We start from the raw sequence: 22963 nt of genomic DNA, 5'->3' as shown, positions 1-22963 counted from the left end.
GAGAACAACAAAATATGTGAGACATCTGGAAGTGATCAGGTGAAATAAAACCAGTTCAGTGTAGCTAAAATTAGTCAGTGAAACAGTAGCAACAACAACTGAAGTTAGAGAGGAAAATACATGCAAAATAATGAAGAACAGTGTAATCAGAAATTTTAATTTTATCCTGGAGGCAACAAGGATCCACTGAAAGATAGTGAAGCTGTGATATGGTCACATTAATATTTTAAAAGCTTACTTCAGGGATTTCTGTTTTAGGAAAGATGAAACAGATACACATCTTATCCTTCCATTAAATACAACTAAAAATGCTAGACATTATACATAAAATAAACATAAGGAGAATCTACAATTGGGGGGAGAAAAGCACTTAGGGTGACCGGGGCTTGATGAATGATACAGTGGAGAATTAATGGGTTTTTTTTGGGGGGGAGGCACATCTCAACCTAGAAATGCCAACATGTCCAGAGGATAAATCACTAATAAAAGCCTATTCTTTCTAGCTAAAGGACTAGAAAAGGGAGCAAACAAATAAGCTATAATACTTTTAGAAAGTCACTGTTCTACTTAAGTTAAATATCATAGAAAAAACCGACCCTTCACTGTGTCAGCAAGGACAAGTAGAGCACCAGATTTACAATAAATAAGGCTATACTGAAGTGTCCAATATACCACAAGAGTGGTAAGAGGAGGACTGGAAGGTAGTGAGGCAGATAACAACTCCCTCCCCACATGCAGTATGGAGAGAACTGGGCACTAGAACTAATATACCCTACCCAGAAATAATAAGGATCTCCACCTTTGCCCAATGAGGTAGTGAGAGAAGAGGGTAAGAAGGCTCATTATCAAGCAGTAATAATAAGGTCACCCCTCACCAAAGTGTCAGCAAAAAGGCACCAGTCCAGTCAGAATTCCCACCAGACCAGTCAGTCATAACTGAAAGCCCTCCTTTGGGTGTCAAGGGAGGCCACATGGGGAAACTGGACTTCTACCTCAACCTGGCAGTAAGAAGGAACTCCACTGCTGTAATGGTGTCATGAAAAACACAGCTTAAATGAAGATTCACAGTTGTTAAGTGAAAATCACTCATTCTATTAAGAACAAGGAAAATATCAACTTGAATGAAAAAAGAAAATCATTAAGTGCTAACACTGAAATAACAGAGATATTAGGATGATCTGACAGCTATGACAAAAATGTTCCAATGAGTATTATGAACATGCTTAAATTAATGAATAGAATACTTGAGCAAAGATATGAAAGCCACAGCAAAGAAATAGAAAATTAAAGAACAAAATAAAAATTTTAGAAATGAATAAAATGAAATTTCATTCGATGGATTCAACAGGACGAAGAAGGAACAGATAGAAAAAATAAGCAAACTGGAAGACTTAACAGAAGAAATAAACCAATTTGAACAACAGAGAAAAACTAAAAAGAAAGCAACAAACAGAGCCTCAGGGACTTACAGGATAATAACAAAAGATCTAATAATTGTGTGACCAGAGTTCCAGAAAGAGAAGAGAAAGTGGACAGGTCTGAAAAGGTATTCAAAGAATAAGGTCTAGAAATTCCCCAAATTTGGCAAGGAAAATAAACTGACACATTGAAGAAGATGAGTAATTCCCAAACAGACTAAACTCAAAGAAAACTATGTCAAAAGAGATCAGACACCAGAAAATTTAAAAAATGAAAACAACAACAACTTAAAAGCAGTTCTAGCTTGGTAAAGGAGAAATATAGTCAGAATAACCAAGAATCACATAGTCTTAAAGAAAGTGGCACAGTGTTTTTCAGATACCAAAACAAAAGAACTGGCTGACACCTAGAATCCTATGCCCAGCAGAAATACTTTTTTTTTTTTTTAAGATTGATTTATTTATACAAGAACTGGCGTACATACAGGCCAGATGTGTGGGAGGGTGAAAGGATTCACCAGAGACAGTGGGGAATAGAACAGACAGATTGACGAAATACACTGCTGAGGGGAGCAGCGGGTGAGACAGGAGAGGTCTGCTGCACCATGTGGGACCCTCGCCAGCCAGCCAGGATTGAACTCGTGCTGCAGAGGCTGCAGACAGCTTCACAGCGCTGCACTCAACTGACTGCACCACCAGGGGAGGCCCAGAAAAGCTAAGAGATTTTATTGGTAGCAGACCTGTCTTTAAAAAATATTTAAGGAAAAATTCTCTAAACAGAAAGGAAACAAAGTGACTCAAATATAAAAAAGTAAGACAGAGCACGGTATGTAAAAAATAAGGGTAAAAAATAATAGGAAGTGCTTCTCAGAGAAATATGCAGAGTAAACATTTAAAACAATTATATAACAAACAGGGAGAATAAAAAAATTGTTGTCAATATCAGATACTATTTATTATATTTGATGTAATCTTCATGATAACCACAAAGCAAAGACCTATAATAGATATACAAAATATAAAGAGAAAGGAATGAAAGACACCACTACAGAAAAGTGTCAATTCACAAATAACAGTAAAAGAGGGAATGGAGAATAAAGGAAGAAGGAATTACATAATAGCCAGAAAACGTCATTAGTAAGTCCTTACTGGTCAATAATTACGCTACATATAAATGGATTATATTCTCCAATCAAACAATATAGAGATGTTGGATATAAAAAACCAAGATGCAACATAAGCTGCCTACAAAAAGATTCACTTTAGTTTTAAAGACACACAAACGTATTTTGACACACAAAAGAATAGAAAAAGGAAATTTCATGCAAGTAGAAACCAAACAAGAGTAAGGATAACTGCATTATATGAGATAAAAAAGATGCTAATTTGAAAACTGTAACAAGAAACAAAGAAGGACATTACATAATAATTAGGGACCAATTCAAGAGGATAACAATTGGAAATACATATGTATCTTACACTGGGACACCTAATTAAGAGATATATATACAGAACACTTGTTCAAAAGCAACAAAACACAACCTCTTCTCACATGCACATGTAACATTCTTGAGGAGAGATCATGGTAGGCCACAAAAAAGGTTTTAACATTAAATTTAAGAAGACTGAATTCATATCAAGCACCTTCTCAGACCAGAGAGGTATGAAACTAAAAATTAATTATGAGAAGAAAACTGAAAATTTCACAAATATGTGGAGATTAAACACCATTCTACTGAATACCAATTGGTCACAGAAGAAACAGGAATAAATTAAAATTACCTGAGACAAATGAAAATGTAAATAAAACATTCCAACATCTATGAGATACAGCAAAAGCAGTTCTAAGGGGGATGTTCATGGCAATAAATGTTTTCATTAAGGAAAAAGAGACCTCAAAAAACTTAACTTTACACCTCAGAGAACTAGAAAAAGGGCTAATCTCAAATTTAGAAGAGAAAAAAAAAAAGATCAGATTGAGAAAAATAAAGGAGATTAAAAGGACAGTAGAAAAAAATAGTGAAACTAAGATGGTTTTTCAAAAAGATAAAACCATATCAACAAGCTGACTCACCAATTTAAAAAAAGTGTGGATTCAAAAAATAAACTCAGATGTAAAAGAAGACATGTTACAATTGACATCACAAAGGATCTTGAAGCTATTGTGAGCAATCATACACCCACAAATTGGACAATCTAGAAAAGGATAAATTCCTAACCAAACCATGCTGTCCAACAAAAACAGTCCAGATGGCTTTAATGGTGAATTCAACCAATTAATACCAATCCTTCTTAATCTCTTTCAACAAAATGCTGCAAGTTCTAATCAATGCAATAAGGAAAGGAAACAAAAAACATGTAAATCAGAAAGGCAGAGATAAACTGTCCCTGTTGATAGATGGTCAGAATAGAAAATCTCATGGAATCTATTTAAAAAAGAGAAAGAAGAAGAAAAAACTCTTGGAACTAATAAATGAGCCAGCAACAACACAGAATACAAGATACACACACAGAAAATATATTTCTACATATTCTACCTGTATCCTAATTCATGGACACCACAATTGAATACACAGCACCATTCACAATTGCTAAAAAAGTTGTCACAACTTCCCTTTGGATACTGACCAAAAAATATTGTAAATGACATAATTTATTAGGATTTATTAGACTTAGATATTACACAAAGGCAACAACAAAAAAAAAAAAGATCACAACTATTTTGGTAAACCACATTAAGTACTAGGTTGTTGTTCTGAATGTTTTATGTTGGTCCTATTTCACTGAAGTATTAAAATAAATAAACTTTGAAAAGTTACTGCCATTCAAAGCCACATACTTGCATAATAAAAAGTAAATCTGGGCCTCCCCGGTGGCACAGCGGTTGAGCGCTGGGTTGTGAAGCTGTCCGCAGCTTCTGCAGCACCGGTTCGATCCCCAGCCACCGGGTGAGGGTCCCACATGGCGCGCAGACCTCTCCTGCCGCCCACTGCTCCCCTCAGCAGTGTACTTCGTCACTCTGCCTGTTCTACTCTCTGCTCTGACTCTGGTGAATTCTCTCACCCTCCTGTGTCTCTGACTGTACCCAGTGCTTGTATAAATAAATAAATAAATCTTAAAAAAAAAAAAAAGTAAATCTGAGATAGGGTTATTATTAAGTTTTCCAAATCAACATTTTCTCTATGCAGACAAATCACTATCAATCCTCACTGGTCTTATGTTCCACTGTGTTTTTAGTGTCACACAATTAACACAGATTCAGTGCCACTGATAATCTTTTCTTATTGATACCAAAGCAAATGCTACCACTTATTGAATTCCTAAGTAACTTATTTTTAGAAAGATAAAGCTACAGAATGTGGATAGAGATTTCTTAGCAATAAGGTCACTTAAAATATAGAACATTTAAAACTCCAAATGCATCAACCCAACAAAATCAAAGCAACACAATGAAAAAATGGACAGAAGAGCTAAAAAGACACTTCTCCAAAAAAGGAATGCAAATGGTCAACAGGTATATGAAAAAAATGTTCCACATCACTTACTAACAGGGAAATACAAATCAAAACCACAGTGAGATACCACCTCACACCTGTGACAATGGCCCATATTAATTAAAAAAAAAAACCAAAAAACTAGAAACAAGAAATGCTGGGGAGGATGTGGTGAAAAAAGAACCCTTATTTTCTGTTAATAGGCATGTAAACTGGTCCAGCCACTATGGAACGTTGTGTGGAGTTTCCTCAAAACACTGAAACTGGATCTACCACATGATCCAGCAATTCCACTCCTAGGAATCTACCCAAAGAACACAAAAAGAGTTCTAAAGGAAGCCTGCACTTCCATGTTTATAGCAGCACTACTTAAAATAGCCAAGATATGGAAACAACCTAAATGCCCCAAAACAGATGACTGAATAAAGAAAACATGATATACATATATACAGTGGAATACTACCCAGTGATCAAAAAAGAAACTCATGCTGTCTGTGGTAACATGGATGGAGCTAAAAAGGACTGTGCAAAGCTAAATAAGTCAGAAAAGATTAGTATCAGATGGTTTCACTTACACTGGAATATGGAGAAACTGAACAAAGGGTCAGGAAAAATACAAAACTTACAAGCTGGTCTTAGATCTGAGGCACACAGTGATGGAGGGGGAGGGTCAGGGTCAAAACAAGGATAGTGGGGATGGATCACAGGTACTACAGTGGTGGGAGAATTATGGGCCCTACACTTGAGGGAAGAATCGAATGTTGTCAAAAAAATTAACAACATTGTAAGAAAAAAATTAAAAGTAAAAAAACAAAAACAGAACTCGAAGTACACTTAAAATAAACAAAATATTAATATGGCATCTTAAATAGTCCCTTTTATAAATGACTCTACATCAGATTTTTTCATTCCCTTCTCATATTTTGGCCTAACACTGCCATTTCTGGAGGAGACTAACCATCTCAAATAAAATAGTACCTTCTTCTCTCTATCACTAACACTCAGATTATGTGATACCTCTAAACTCTGAAAAAGCCTCTCATTTTACTCAGAGGAAAAAACTGAAGACTTTACAATCAGTAAAACTCTACTGATAAGGCAATAGGTCCCCTCACATCTTTACTTCCTCTAACGCCAACTCCTACCTTTCTGTTTGCTCATTCTGCCTGAGTCATGCTGTCCTCTGTGTTATATTTGAACTCAGAAGGCATGTTCTGTCTTTAAATATTCCCCACTTAACTACATGGCTATGGCCCTTACCTTCTTCAACTTATTGTTCACATTACTTCAATAATGCTCACAGCTAGACCATCCTACTTAAATTTATAAAACTTCTAATACTATACTTCTGACCCATTCACTTTATTTTGCCCCATTTTAAGCACTTAACCACCTTTTAAATTATTGGATCATTTACAAGTTATATAGTTGTTTTTTTTTTATGTCTGTTTGTTCTCTGCCAGGGGAAGGACAAGAATTCTGTCATTTCATTTAGTATTGCATCTCAAGAGCTTAAAACACCAGTACATAGCAGTGTCAAATATTGTTGAATGAGTGGAATAAATGAATAGATCCCAAAGGACATATCAATGGTTCTCAAAATTAATGTTAATTAATCTCAACAATACAATGAAAAATGAACTGTTAAAAAGAAAATAAATTTTCACCACCTTCAAGTATATATAGATGCAATTCCCTTTTCTACACTGGCCTTCTTTTTCATTCTCATTCTTAATATTCCATTCTGTATTAATATATATTCTTTGCCAGAAAAATTACAACTAAAATATACCAAACTAAATGGTCTTCCAAAAATGTTACATTTGTTTACTTAAATCTGGATTATGTGTGCCTTCTGTGTTATCTCCATATACTTAAGTTTATTTTCCTTATAACCTCTTCACATATGTTGTAAAGATTATTTGACCCCCCCAAACCAAAACGCGAGTGCCTTGAAAGTAGGGACCATTCATACTTGATTTCCCTTCATTGGCATACAGCTCACATCACATAACACACACATACTTGGCAAATGTTTTCTGTGTGAATAAAACTGTTTAAAATCTATTGAACTGAACTGAATTAATAGTGAATCACAGAAATTTACCTCTTACTTGTTTCCTTAATTTCTCAATTTCTTCTTTTAAGCTCTTTATTTCTAAATCTTTGCTTGCTGTCAGTGGACCATCGAGAGTTGAATGCTGCAGAGCTTGGACAGTCTGTGTTGATTCTTTATAAGAAGGAATGAAAGGAAGAGTGAGAAATAATGCCATTTCTATATTTTTAAAATTGATAAAAATATTTTTTCCTGAAGAAATCCTTATATAATTCTACTGACTAAATCACCTATCCATTGACAAAAAATATGTTAACACACTACGATTAAATCATAAAACTCCACTGCCTATGTCTTTAAAATTGTAATACATATAGAAAAGGATCTACCTTCTAATATGTGAGATTTCCAGTGCACTCTTGTTAGTGAGTCAACTATTTGGCCCCCTTTTGTACTAGCAGGGATGGTTATCATGTTATAACCCAAAAAGGTCACATGTCCAATGACATATGAAATCAACTGAAATTGACACACAGAAATGTTAATACAAAATATGTAGAAGTTCTGGCCCTCCAAATAGTGTGTATGAGAAGTTGAGCCTATCTGTAACTAACTTTTGCTCATTAATTTAGTTAAAAGTGATATAAATTTATCATGCAGTTATTAAAGAATTAACTCTACTAGGGTTTATTTCCAGGCATAAAAAATATGGAGAAAAAAAAATGTTAATTATGCCACTGTATGAAATAGGAATTAATACCAGAAGTCAATGCCAAAACATGTTGGTTTGTTTTGTGTAAGTGATTGCAGTCACTTTTAACCATATTCTCTAAGAACATATTCAAGAAATCAAAATATTAAGGAAAAAAACTGGACATAAAGAGTTTCTCATTCAGAACAGGAAAAGCTAGGAATGTTATCAATAGGTCATTTCTCCTGCTACAAAAGGTAAAAACACACTATATAATTTTCAAAAATCATCTTCACAAATATCATGTACCTAGGGGAACAAAGAGGACTTATTAAAATAAATCAGAAAGGGATAAGCCATTCTGAGGTGAAAAGGCTATAATTACAAATGCCTTTTTCCAATACCGGATGGTCTCACTCATAGCAGGAATCTAGAAAACTTAAATAAGGGACCAGGAAAATGAATAACTATAAGAAAGTGAAAATCAAAATCAACAAAAAACTATGAACCAGAGACACTTTTTGGGGGGTGGCGGAGCGGGAGGGGAGGGATTGGGGTCAGAATGGGGGGGTTGCAATTGTATGGGGAATATAAAAATAAAATTTATTATTTAAAAAAAATAATAATAATAAAATAAAATAAAAATGCCTTTTTCCTGAGAATGTTACCAACTCTGTGAGGTAGCTTAAGATTGGCCTCAATTAAGAAATGTTATACTGGAAAGAAAAAAGCATCAAAGCTTCTGGAGAATAGGTTAGTACTGGTACAATTTGGAAATCTCAGGATCCCAAATTATGTGGTACTGTTTTTCCCATGGTGTATTTGTTATATATCTGGGGATTGTATGAGAAGGTAAGGAGCCTCTAAAGTGAGAATGAAATCTCCTTCAGTACTGGAGTAATTTGGAGACAAAGTCATATTGAAAAAGAGGGCATGTCTCAAACACAAAGTTAGTCTCTACATCAAGACATCTGCCATATTTGGAAGTAGTCAGGTAAGAGGACGAAGGGCTGAATAAATTTCCCACGGTTTACAGAGTGAGGGAGAAAGACCTCAAAACATTTAAATAAGAAATACACTACTATTTTAAAAAACATAATGCTATTGTATACTTGACTACAGGATAGTGTACACGTTTCTAAAAAAAATTGGTATTCTTTTCACTGCATTGGTAAGGAACTGAACCTGTAATCTCTCTGAGGTGTGCTCATATATTTTAGTTCTGAGCAACAAAAAACACAGAGTACTCTAAAGTACCCTACATTCACAAGACAAAGAGTTAAGGAGAAATCAGTAAACAAGATTGAGAGTAAGTGGCTTATGAGGGAAGCAAAAGGATGAATTATCAAGAAGGAAAAAATAATCAATGGGGTCAAATACAAGTGATAGGTTAAAAGATGACTGAGAAGAGACAAGTGGATTTTATAACACACAGTGAGGTAATGGGCTAACGCAAAAAAATAGGATTGTTAGAAAGCATCGAGTCAATTTAAGATTAGTGTCTATTTGAAGGCAGATTACTTAGCACATGGTATGTTTTAGCACAGTTACAGATGCAATGTTCTATTTAAGTAGGGCCGGGGTTCTATCAAAAGAATTTGACAAATAGTAAGAGTAACAATAGATCTGACGGTATATGTAAGGGTGTTATGATGACTGGTCACAGAACGAAAACTGAGGATAAAAGGAATAGAGAAAGTGTGATAAAATGGCGGTTAATGGTGGAACTCAAGGAATATTAGAGTTGAGGCACCAGAGGAAGATAATTAGAAGATCATGAGAAGAAGATGGGAGGGTTTGCCTGAAATTGAGATTAACAAAGAAGTTTAGATACTATAACCTCAAGATCAATCTTACCACCACTGATAAGAAGTAGATGAGGTAGGGCAGAGGAAACAATGATCGAAAGTGAAGAATCAAGAGGCCAAGAAGTCAGAATATTAAAAGGTTCACCAGTATGCATTTCAAATTTACCAATTATTACAACAGGAGCAATATTGTATAAAATGACAGTATGATAGAAAGTGTAACATTTAAGGATAAAAGAAATATAAGCATATAAATTATAAGTCACATAAGGATATGAATCAAATACGGTATCAGAGCAGGTTCTTTGCTTTGTTGGCCAAAAGACCATGTAAGTTAACCAGTAGAATATTGCACCAGAGAATGCTATGACTTAGGGTGAAACTGGAACACCTTCTCAGTGTCAAAGACCATGTAGACAGCACCAGAGGGATATGGAGAAGATTCATGCTTCCCTGAACACAAGGCAGGTGGAAAGAAATGCCTCGAGGTTGTGTGGGTGGCTGGGAGGGGCAGGAGGCTACACTGCACATTGCAGTACTGTCATCTGGCCAGCCCATCGGTCAGTGGCCCTGGTGAAGGGAGAGCCAAATAGTTTGGAGGCAAACACTGACAACTGATAGAAAATATGTGTGGAGGAGCTGGGATGCTCCCCATGGACTGGGTTTCTAGTGAAAAGAACAAGGAAAGGCACTGGGCTATTCTCACATTTCCCCTAGTCTGACATTGGAAGCACACGGACAACACACAGCAGACAGCTGAGTCTTGAATCCTCCAAGAAGAGGGTTGTTGACAGTGCTTCAAACACAAACTTGCCCCAAACACCAGAGCATTCATAGCAGCAGTGTGAGTCCTCTAGGCTCCTACCTCAAATACAACTTATCAACTACAAGATCAAACATTCAGACCTACAGAAGCTGGAAAGGGCCAAACATCGAAACTCATATAAAAACCACAGCACCAATTTCTGGAAACATAGAGGTAGTTAAAATCTATAAGTGACTATTATGGATACTTTTGGGGGAAAAAATAAATCTAAAGCAGCAAATGGGCAGACAAAAATAAAGCAGAACAAAAAAAAAAATTCACACATGCAACTTGAGGTCTTAAGGGAGTATGACACCACAGGAGAGAGAACAACTTCCAGAATCCTAACACAAAGATATAGAAGATTTTTATCTTCCTATGAGATAGTTTAAAATTGTCATGATAAAAAATATTCAAAGAAATGGAAGAAAATACAGAAAAGCAACTCAGTGTGGATCAAGAACTCTGCAAAGCCAATCAGACACACAAAATTCAAAAAACCAGGGCCTCCCCTGGTGGCACAGCGGTTGAGTGCTGGGCTGCGAAGCTGCCCGCAGCCTCTGCAGCACCGGTTCGATGCCCAGCCGCTGGCAAGGGTCCCACATGGCGCAACAGACCTCTCTTGCAGCGCCCACTGTTCCCCTCACCAGTGTATTTCGTCAGTCTGCCTGTTCTGTTCCCCGCTCTGGCTCTGGTGAAGTCTCTCACCCTCCTGCGCTTGACTGTACCCAGTGCTTGTATAAATAAATAAATAAATCTTTAAAATTTTTTTTTTTTTTTTTCAGAAAACCAAATGAATGTCATAAAATAGGAGTTGAAGCTTTAAGTAAGAAAATAACAGAGTTGTGGAACGTAAAAAGATCAATAAAGGAGATTAAATATTCTGGAGAAAGATATATAAACAAAATAGACCAAATGGAGAATCTAACAAATGATCTTGAAGACAATAATATACAAATGACCCAGAAGAAAAAAGAGAAATACAGAGGGAAAAAGTTGAAGAAACATTTTGACAATTGTCTGACTCCATTAAGAAGAGGCAACTGAATTCTGGATATTCCAGAAGAGGAAGAGAGAACAAAGGGAACGGAAAGCTTATTCCAAGAAATAATGAAGGAAAATTTCCCACACCTGGGGACAGAACTATTATAAATACAGAATTCCATGAAGCTGAAAGAAAGCTGTTTTCAAAATGTAATGAGATATACATCAAGACACATAGCCATAAAATTACCAAGTGTTCAAGACAAGGAAAGAATACTCAAAATGCCTTCAGAGAAAAAGCATGTAACCCATAAAGATACTCTCATCAGGCTTAAATCAGACTTCTCTGAGGAAAGCCTACAAGTAAGGACAGAATGGGATGATATATTCAAAATACTCAAGAACAAAAATTGCAGGCCAAAAATACAATATGCTGCTAGAGTCTGCTACATACATAAGGGAGCAACAAAGGTCTTCTCAGACAACAGAAGCTGAGTCTGCCAACACTAGACCTCACCGAAGGGAAATTTTGAAAGGATTCTCCTATCTAAATTGAAGAGAAGGAAATCCACAAAAAAACAACAGGAAATAGATACAACCAGAAAGTACGATATGGTAGCAGCAAATCATTCTATGTGCATAATCTCCTTACATGTAAATGGACTGAACTCACCAATCAAGAGGCATTGAGTAGCCAGTTGGATCAGAAAACAACCCAAACTTTCTGCTGTCTCCAGGAGACTAATCTAAGTTCCAAAAATAAATAGACTCAAAGTAAATGGTGGAAAAACAATTCTACAAGCAAATAGGACCCCATGAAAGGCAAAGACAGTCATTCTATCAGAAAAAAATACATTTCCAGATAAAAAAAGATAACAAGAGAAAGAGATGAATATTATATAATGATTAATGGATCAATACATCAGAAAGACATACCAATCATCGATAGATATACACCAAATAAATAAGCATCAAAATATCTAAGAATTCTATAATCAATGTGAAACACACTGGCAATAACACAACAATAGGGCCTCCCTGGTGGTGCAAGGGATTAAGCCTCAGCACTATGAAGCTATCCACAGCCACTGCAGCACAAGTTTGATCCCCGGCCAGGAAGCTAACCGACATGGCTCAGCAGACCTCTCCTGTCTTGCCCACTGCTCCCCTCAGCAGTGTATTTTAATCAATTCGCCTGTTCTGTTCCCACTCTGTCTCTGGCGAATCCTCTCACCCACCCCCACACCTCTGGCCTGCACCCCAATTCTTGTATGCATAAATAAATCTTTAAAAAACCACAATAGGGCTTTTCTGGTGCTGCAAGGGGTTGAGCACTGCGCTATGAGGCTGTTCGCATCCACTGCAGCATGAGTTCGATCCCTGGCCAGGGAGCTACCCACATGGCACAGCAGACCTCTCCTGTCTCACCCACTACTCCTCTCAGCAGTATATTTCAGTAGATCCATCTGTTCTGCTCCTCACTCTGTCTCTGGTGAATCCTCTTATCTCCCGCAACTCTGGCCTGTACCCCAGTTCTTGTATGCATAAATAAATAAATCTTAAAAAAAAAACCCACAGTAATAGAAGAGGATGTCAACATTCCACTATCCTCAATGCACAGGTCAACCAGACAGAAATTCAACAAGGAAACAACGGGCCTAAACAAGGATCTAGATTAGATGGGCTTAACAGACACTTACAGAGCACTGTACCTCCCTCCACCGCCCCACAAAGCTGGGTACACATTTTTCTCAAGTGCATAGGAGACATTGTCTGAGATAGGACATATGTTAGGTCACAAAACAAGTGTCAATAAATTCATGAAGATGGAAATCATATCAAGCATATTCTCTGATCACAGTGGTGTCAAACTAGAAACCTACAACTAAAAGAAAGAAAAATGGAGAATAAGCAACATACTACTCCGAAAATTTATGAATGTAATATACCACATCAATAAAAAATAAAAACCAAATAATTATATCAATAGATGCAGAAAAAGCGTACATTTCAGCATCCATTTATAATAAAAACCCCTACAAAATGGGAATTCAAGAAGATACCTTACCAAAATAAAGGCCATATAACAAGTCAACAGCTAACATCACACTCAGTGGTGAAAAGCTGAAGATCAGGTACAGGACAAAGATGTTCACTTTAACACCCCTATTTGGGGGAGCGTGGATTATTCTGTGTCTTTGCCTTGACTATTCTGTGCCTTTCACCCAGAGTACAAACAGGGAAAGGTTGAAGATAAGGAATCTGCTAAGGCAAAAGTCCAGGTATGAGGATCTATATATCCTGAAAACAGCATGAGAAGAAAACAGCAACAGATGTTATGCTTAGATTGGCAAAGACACTGAGGCTTCCCCTGACTCTCTCTCTCTAATTTCCTAGCCATGGCTGGTGCCAGATGGTTTCGCGCTCCCCACACACTTACACATTCCCCATTTGCCTACCTGCTTCTTTGATTTTTTTATAATCTTCTGCTTCATTCTAAATAAAAACAAGATTAACCTTGGAGCTGCATTGCACCTTGGTTCACCTTCTTTAAGGGAATTTTCTTGGTGTATGTAGTCCCTCTAGGTTTCTCATTGCTCCAACCCATTTGGACTCTGAATAATCTCTTTTCATTCCGGACATCATAAGGACACAACCAGTTAACACAGAATTGGAAGACCTAACTAGAACCATCACATAAGGGAAATATTTAAAAGGCATCCAAATTGGGAAAGAATAAGTTTAACTATCAGTCTGCAGAGGGCATGATAATATACATTGCAAATCCCACAGACTTCACTAAAAAAAAAACCATTAAAAACAATATATCAGTACAGTAAAGTGACAGGTTACAAGATCACTTTACAAAAATCAATTGTGTTATTATATGCAAACAACAAACTAGAAGAGAAAACAATCTCATTTATAACTGCAACAAAAATAATTAAATACCTAAGAGTAAACTTTAAATAAGGACCTGTACAATGAAACTACAAGGTATTATTAAAAGAAATAAAAGACACAATGAAAGAGAAAACTATTCCTTGATTTCATGGATTAGAAGAATTATCAGGGCCTCCCGGGTGACGCAGTGGTTAAGCACTGGGTTGCGAAGCTGCCCACAGCTTCTGCAATGCTGGTTAGATCCCCGGCCACCGGGAGAGGGTCCCACATGGTGCACAGACCTCTCCTGGCGCCCGCTGCTCCTATCAGCAGTGTACTTTGTCAGTCTGCCTGCTCTGCTCTCTGCTCTGCCTCTGGTGAATTCTCTTGCCCTCCCGCACTTCTGACTGTACCCAGTGCTTGTATAAATAAATAAAATAAAATCTTTAAAAAAAAATTATCATAGTTAAAATGACCATCTTACCCAAAGCAATACACAGATTCAGTGAAATTCCTCTCAAAGTTTCAATGGCATTCTTCAAGAGATAGAACAAACATTACTGAAACTTATATGAAACTACAGAAGACTGAGTAAAAAGCACTACTGACAAAAAAAAAAAAAAAGACAAACAGTGGTATCATACTCCCAGACTTCAAACTATACAACAAAGCTATAGTAATCAAAACAGTATGATAAATGAATAAAAATAGAACACAGAAATGTACTCAAACTGACAGCACAAAAACCCACACGGACAGTGAATACAGACAAAGGATCAGAGAGTACAAACTGGAGAAAGGAAAGTCCCTTCAACAAATGGTGCTGGGAAAATCGGGCAGGCACATGCAAAAAAATAAAACCAGATCACTAAGACATACCACATACAAAAAATTAACTCGAAATGGATTAAAACTGTGATGTAAGACCTGAAACCATAGAAGAAAGCAAACACTCCACAACACTGGCATTAGGGATGTCTGGGGAATCAACTCCAATCACAAGGGAAACTAAAACTGAAATAAACAAATGGGACTACATCAAATTAAAAAGCTTCTGCACAAAGAAACTACCATTAAATGAAAGAAACTATCATTAAAATGAAAAGATACCATCTTATTGGGAGTAAACTTTTGTAAATCATACATCTGAAAAGGGGCTATAATCCAAGATCTACAAAGAACAGATAGCAATAACAACAACAACAACAAAAAAAAAAATTTTAAAAATGCACGGAAAAGCTAAGTAAAAACTACTCCAAAGAAGGCATACACAAAGCCAACAGAGACATGAAAAAGTGCTCACCATCACTAATCATCAGGGAAATGCAAACTAAAACCACAACGAGATACCAGTTGAGAAACAACAAGTACTGGAGGGGATGCAGAGAAAGGGGAACTTTTATGCAATGTTGGTGGGACTGCAGACCGGCCCAGTCCTTACGTAAAACAATGCGAAGGTTTCTCAAAATAGCAAAAATAGATCTATGATATGATCCAGCAATTTCACTATGATGTATCTTCCCATGAATGCAAAAATTCTAATTTGAAGGAATAAATGCACTCCTATGTTCACTGCAGCACTATCTACAATAACCAAATTATGGAAAGAACCTAAGTGCCCAAGGACAGATGGATAAATGGAGTACTGAGAAGTGGTAAAAATTCGCAGTTAGAATCCTATTTTTATTTAAAAATAAAAAAGATGAACTCCTGCTGTTCGTGATAACATGGATGGACTGGAGGGGATGACGCCATGCGAAATGAGTCATAAGGTCAAAGACAATGAACAGATGGGTCTGGTGTGGTAACATTTATCTGAAGAGATGAGATAGTATGCCTCTGAATCATATACAGTATTGTACACCAATGTTGCCTCAATTTAAAAAGGTCATATAATGTGCTACACTAGCTTGATAATGGTTCCTTTCTTCTTTATAATACTATTTTCTTCTCCTCAGGGGTATTTATTCCTGCACATTTACATACATAGATATGTTATCTATTAGAATCAAATGCTATTTTGTTTATTATTTATTTCATGGTTTTATATAGATAGTATTATACTGTATTCTGCATAAATTTCTATAACTTGATTTTTCTTCACTTAAAAAAATTTTCTTCAAGATAAAACTACATAATATAAGTAGTTCCTATCCCTGACTATAACTCAAAAAAGGAAATATTATCTTTGATATACATTTACCTTGAAGCTTCCTACTAAGTTCATGTTTCTCCTGTTCAAGGCGCTTAATTCTTCTTTCATAAGCTTCAGTTGCTAAGTTGTTATCCAGAGTCCTCTGAACATTAACATCAAGATCCACCGAAGTGGGACCAGCTGTAACTCTTAAACAGCTCCGATCAGAAAGGACACTGAAAAAAGCGGAGGAAATGTGCATTCACACAGAAATAAAATGGTTGAATACAAAGGATAACCTTTTAAAATCATTATTTTAAAACATAGAATTAAATATATAGTCATCTAGAATGCTTGTAAAACACAATCTTTTGCAAAATCATTATAAATGTTGTTAAAAATATTTTTTAATTTTAAAACTTAAATCACTCAAATTATCTTGAAATTTTTAATGAACACACTTTATAAAATGAAATTTCTGAAGAATTTTTGCTAGTTTAAAACAATATGACTATCTTTGTGAAATATTAAAGGTTCCAACCATGGTCCACTTTACCAGAATTTGGAATTCGAAAGTGAAATGTTTTCTTTAACTCAATTCAATTAAAAATATTTAATAATGAAAAAATGTTGAACATTCAGCAGTGAACAAAACAGACAAAACTCCTTGCCCAGTGAAACAAAATTAACAAGATAAAGAAAATATTCGGTGCATTAGACAATATTAAATGTTAAACAGAAAACAAAGCAGGAAGGAAATTTAGTGCTGAGGGGCAAAAAAAAAAAAAAATTTAGATTAAGTGGCCAGGAAAACCATCATTCAGAAAGTAACTTTAAATAAAGCCCATCAGAAGTAAAAGGATCAGCCAAGGGAATACCAAGGGAAACACTCCAGGCAGATGGAATAGAAATACAAAAGTCCTGAGACAAGAGTATGACTGGTATGTTTATAGGCCAGAAAGGAGATGTGTGGCTGAAATGGAGTGAGAAAGGGGGAAAGTACTAGAAAACACAATCAGAAAGATAAACCAGTCATGAAAGGGCCTGAGATGGATTCATTAAATTCAGCATCATGGAGGTCAATGGTTACATCGATAAAAGTAGCTTGCTTGACAAAAGTTGTTCTGGTGCTAGACAACTAGAGAACCTTTATTCAACAGCACAGGACTCTTCCAATTCCTCTCCTATTGCTTATGGATGAGAACACAAAACTGATGAACAAAGTCCAAGGAAAAACAGTATGAAAATAATCAGACAAAATATAACAATGAAGGAATTTTGCTACAATGTGGAGGTGAGAAATGTCTGGTAGCAGTTAGAGAAGTTGGGATTAAGAGAGACTGGATATTTTGTTTAAAAATGGGAGAGAAAAAACCTGCACGTCAGGGAGCTGATGTCAATGACCTGATGACGCAAAAGACACCAGCAATGGGAAAATTTACTTTGTACAGTGAGCAATGTTCTGGAGCAAGCAGGAGCAGACAGAAGGAGTGGGCCTCACAGAGCTCATCCATAACATGAAGAGTATGTGGGTCCAAAGGTATGCTGGTGGTGAATGTGGTGACTGCAGCATGAGGAAACAGTCTTCTGTCTGTTTCGATCCTCTCCGTGAAAGAGGAATTGACAGTATCAGGTGAGAGTGAGGACAACAGATTTCAAAAGAAAATAAAGCGTGTGAAATAGTTATCCAGGAGAGTGAAAAAGTGAATACGCTAGGGTAACAAAGTACATTAGCCATGTAGCAATAAGGGGCACCTGAGGTTAATAACTATGAACTCCAAGTGAGAAAGAATGGTCAGATATTTTTCTCTGGCACTTTTGAGTGGCACAGGTATAGGCAGCAAAGTGATTTTTAATAACAAATTAATAACAAACTTAGCAAAACAAGTATAACTGAGCAAGAGACAGTGAGGAGTTGAGGAGCTATACAAGGAATGATTATAATCATTATCAAAGGAATTTAAACCAGATAAGGAGGGAAGAGAGGCTATGAGTGGAATGAGGATCAGTGAAAAGATAGGAAGATTAATGGAATGAAAGTTCTGGTGCTTGACACCTAGAAAATATTTATTCAATAAGAAGGGATTCTTCTAATTCCTTCTCTATTGCTAATAGATTCTGGGTTCGCTACTTGGTCTTCTGCTTCCAAAATGAGGTAAGACTCTTATATGTTCTATTCACTTTGTAATGTGTGACTTTGTCTAATAGCAAGTTCATCCTGTTTTTAATTCTTGTTTTATAAGCCTCTCTTACACATTATATATTTTAAACCTTACTTTATTTGATGTGATTTGAATTGTTCAAATTATGTTGAATGTTCAAACTTACCAACTACTAGTATATGTAAAACCAACAAATGGCAGATGGTGGCCAGAAAAAGCAGTATGTGTTGGTGGGGGCATCGTTTCCTAAAGAAGGAAAAAATATCTGGTAAGAATAAATAAGATCTGCAGGCTTGTTTATAAATATTGTCCACAGGAAATATGTGGCAGTTCTATTTAGAAACACTGATACATTTGGCACATATTTTTAGTAAAACAGAAACCAGACCACGAATATTGCTATTGTAAAAGTCTAAGAAAATTAAAGATTAAAAGTATGACTGATATTGATTGTATAGCCATTATTTATGCATTCCATATTTATGAATTTGAGTGGTTGCTAAAATTTATTTGTAACCCAAAAGTAAAATTCACCTTATACTTATAGTCATTTACAGATATTTAGAAAGCAAAGAAAAATGTGAGTTGCCCATGTTCCAACCAGGGGTGGAATAAGGCAATTTCTGCTCCCTGTTTCAGCTCCTATACTGAGAATGAGTGCTCTTTTCAAGGTGGACACGTGCCACCTTTTCACATTTTCATGCTTTTTGGCTTAATTGTGCTGTTTAAAATCGCCTCCAAGTGTAGTGCTGGAATGCCATATAATGTTTCTAAGCAAGAAAGCTGTTAAAGAACCTTACAAAGAAAATATATGTGTTAGATAAGCTTTGTCTGGGCATGAGATATAGTGCTGTTGAGCACATGTTCAATGTTAGTCAAAATATTGATTAAACATGGTATCTTTAAATAGAAGCACATATAAAACAAGATAATGTATTGATCAGTTGATGAAAATGTGATGATGAGAGGCCCAAAAGAACCTTACCCGAGGAGCAATGGTTCAATATTTGCTAACACGGTGTTCATAGCAACTTTATAAGTATTGACTACACTATGTATTTAATTGGAGTGACTCACAATTTCTGTTAACAGTAAATAAAATTCTTGCAATAAAAACCCAATGAGGAAAGTCCATTTAACTCTCTCCTGTGAGTCTCACAGTAGAAAGCCTTAGGGAAGTTCTTGTCTACCTTGACTATAGTGTTTACTGGACAGTAAAAAGTGTTATAAAAATAATCTAAAACCTTTCTAATGTAGAATTAAAACATAAGAAATAAAATAATTGAAAAGTTCAAACTAAGAAGGCTAAAAATTTTGTTATTTTCCGAAATTTCAATTTCCTATAACCTAAAGACTTAGAGCAGAGGTTGACAAACTATGCTGATCCAAAAGTTAAAACTGGTTGAGTATCTTGGTAGCTCACTGGTCTGCCACTTGCTTGAAATAGGGCTATTAGGTTCAGGATAGTCAGGCCGTAGATTTTCTTTACCTTCATTTCCTACCAAGTATGCTATTTTTAGTGGCAATACCACAGGCATGGGTATTTACTGATAGCTCTCTGAACCTTCTGGCAGGAAAATTGCTGTGGTTTTTGTTGTTGCTGTTGTTGTAAACCAAAGGCAACAGATTTTAATGAATAAAAGATTCTGAATGTATTTATCTTGGGTTGATTTATTGTTTTTGACAATTCTTCCTACTTAATGGTGCATTCTATGGAGAGATTTGCCAATATCTTCAGTCATCATGGAAGTCCAGGTTTAGCATCTGATTTGTTCTCTTCTAATAAACTTAATTACTTAACTAATCTAAGAAGGAAATCTTTGCACTTCAGTTTTCACTCCTAGTCATAAATAACTGTTCACATCAGTTAACTGTCAATTTCTTGATTTATGAGAGTACATACTAGAGTCAAGATAACTATCTGATAACTGATAAGGCAGTTCATAAAATTACTTTATAACCATATTTTAAAGAAACAGAAGAAATTCTTCATAATGTTGCACTTACAGAATTCTTTAAACAATCATCATCCACATCAAAATTCGATGTATCTGTTGGGCTACTAACTTCTGGAATATAAGGAGCTTCACAGTTTCGAATATTATCCCAATCAATTCCACAAAAAAATGGGTGTTTCTTAAAGTCTTCTATTCCATTTTGACCAAGTCGATGTTCTCTGCTACAGATAAGTCTTCGAATAAGATCCTTAGCATTTTCAGACACATCAGTCACTTGAGCAGGAAACTGAAACCTCTCCTATACAGAATAGAAACAAAATATAAATCAGTATTTAACTTACAAAGCAGGTTAATTAACATTTATTTTCTTAAAGGTATATTTTCTTTAAAAGATATCTAATAAGTATATTCCAGTACAAAGTATAGACACTAAAGTAGATACAGAGATACAAAGAATGAGAAAAGATGATCTTCTTAAAAGAACTTCTAATTTCATAGGTAACTTAGTCATACATGCACTGGAGAAAGAATAAATTGAATGCTAATATATCTTAAACTGGGAAAAAGGGTAGAAGTCTCCTACTACGGCTGCCAGGGGAGCCCCTTAGGCTGTAATAAATCTTTGAGTGGATCTACAATGGCTTCAGCAAACAGCACAGCAGTTTAGAGGACTCTACAAGAAATCTGGAAAACTTGTATCGCTGAGTTTGGACAATGAAGGCAAAATCACTCTTCTACAATACATACACTCAAAGTTGTCAAGACTGGGCTGACAATTTCCAACATCACATCTGAGAAAGAGCTGACAACTGCTGAAATAACTTTATAACTTTTGATCTTGATAGGCACATGTAATTACGCACACTGGGTTTGGAAAATTTATACCCCATCAATTAATGGGATTGTCTTTCTGGTGTACTGTGCAGAACTTTCTCCTTATGGAATCTAAAGTGGAGCTTAACACTTTAATGACTGGTGAAAGAATATTCAATGTGCCAGTCCTTATTTGGGGGCAGCAAAATAGATAGGAAAGATGGAATCAGTGAAGAAAAACTGTGAGATATTTGGGAATTATGGACACACAACAGGAAAGAGAAATGTGACCCTAAAGGAGCTGAATGCCCACCCTGTGGAAATGTCCCCATGCAGTGTGCCCAAGTTGCAAGGCTATGGCATAGACTTCCACTGGCTCTCCCAGTATAATGACTGATGTGTGACAGAGAAAGGAAGTTTTTACTTGTATGGGCTGATCCTATACAGTTTCCTCATGAAATTTTCTAACAGAACAAGGAAAGCTTTCCAACCATATATGGCATTGAGAAGCCAAGTCTCTAATCAGCTCTCCTTTCACCCAGTAGTGACATGTTTTCTTCTCTACACTGTTGGAAGGTAACACTGCTGGTGGAGGTCAGCATCAGGGACCTGGAAGTTGGCAGGATGTGCCAAGTAATGCTCTGTACTATCATGGGGCACCTGGAAAGAAAACACATCTCACCACTGGGGTTGATTTCAAAAGAAAATGATTCTATTTTTTTTAATTTATTTTTTAAAGATTTATCCATTTATGCACACAAGAACTGGGGTACAGGCCAGAGGCATGGGGGGGTGAAAGGATTCACCAGAGACAGAGTGGGGAGCAGAACAGGCAGACTGACTAAAATACACTGCTGAGGGGAGCAGCAGGCGAGGCAGGAGGGGTCTGCCAAGCCATGCAGGTTGAGCCCTGGCCAGCCAGGATCAACAGAGGCTGAGTGCTGTGCTTAACCCGTTGCACCACCAGGGAGTCCCAAAAGTGATTCTATTTTATAAAGAAAGTGTTGTTAATATAACTGGTGTCCTTCCTAATGTTTTCGTTTCACAATTTACTTGTTCCAGAGTTTTTTCTTTTATATCATGGCATTTAGTTACTTCATAAAACGATGCACAGATAAACAGTGAAGGTCAAAGTTCATCAAGTGAACTTACTCCAGTTGAATTAGCAACAAAATGATAACCAACTACCTGCCTTTGTAGGTAGCATTACTTTGTACACAGAAGACAAGAAAAGAGCAGAACCCTGGTCTTCCAGTTGTGGCAGATTTATACTGTAGTAAGTCAGGGTCTTTCTCTTCATAGAATGTATAGTACAGATTGTTTAATGCAGAGGAATTAATTATTGAGTAGGTCACTGTTATTTTTCCTTACATAGTTACAAAAGCCTCCACTCTTTACTTTGATGCTGTTGTGAAATCCATCTCTCCCTGTAGCATTTTTTTCATTTTCAGTTATAAAAAGTAACTTCTTCTGGGCCTCCCTGCTGGCGCAAGGAGATAAGCAACACACTATGAAGGAATCCACAGCCTCTGCAGCTAGAGTTCAATCCCTAGCCCGCCAGGGAACAACCCACATGGTGCAGCAGACCTCTCCTGTCTCACCCACTGTTCCCCTCAGCAGTGTATTTCAGTCAGTCTGCCTCTTCTGTTCCCCACTCTGTCTCTGTTGAATCATCTCACCCCCCACATATCTGGCCCGCACCCCAGCTCTTGTATGCATAAATAAATAAATCTTTTTAAAAAATAAATAAATAATAA

At 36.4% G+C, this 22963-nt stretch overlaps 1 protein-coding gene and 1 pseudogene across 7 annotated transcripts in view; one reads left to right on the top strand and one right to left on the bottom strand.

Annotated features, from left to right (window-relative positions):
* The window catches only part of CDC42BPA (CDC42 binding protein kinase alpha), a 277737-nt gene that overhangs the window by 109152 nt on the left and 145622 nt on the right, over positions 1-22963 (bottom strand). For all 7 annotated transcript variants that reach the window (XM_037510331.2, XM_054694969.1, XM_054694968.1 and 4 more), the window contains exons 8-11: positions 20443-20691; positions 18602-18681; positions 16343-16509; positions 7020-7142 (exon numbers count right to left, since the gene is read on the bottom strand). In XM_037510331.2, coding sequence (XP_037366228.1) covers positions 7020-7142; positions 16343-16509; positions 18602-18681; positions 20443-20691 — 619 coding nt within the window. The remainder of the gene's footprint in view (positions 1-7019; positions 7143-16342; positions 16510-18601; positions 18682-20442; positions 20692-22963) is intronic.
* LOC119244550 (GTP-binding protein SAR1a-like) lies at positions 21009-21603 on the top strand (annotated as a pseudogene).

This window comes from Talpa occidentalis, unplaced genomic scaffold (genome assembly GCF_014898055.3).
Source record: "Talpa occidentalis isolate TD23 unplaced genomic scaffold, MPIMG_talOcc4v2.1 talOcc4.14, whole genome shotgun sequence".
NCBI lineage: Eukaryota > Metazoa > Chordata > Mammalia > Eulipotyphla > Talpidae > Talpa > Talpa occidentalis.
The sequence above is the reverse complement of the archived record's forward strand: the minus strand, read 5'-3'. Positions and strand labels throughout refer to the sequence as shown.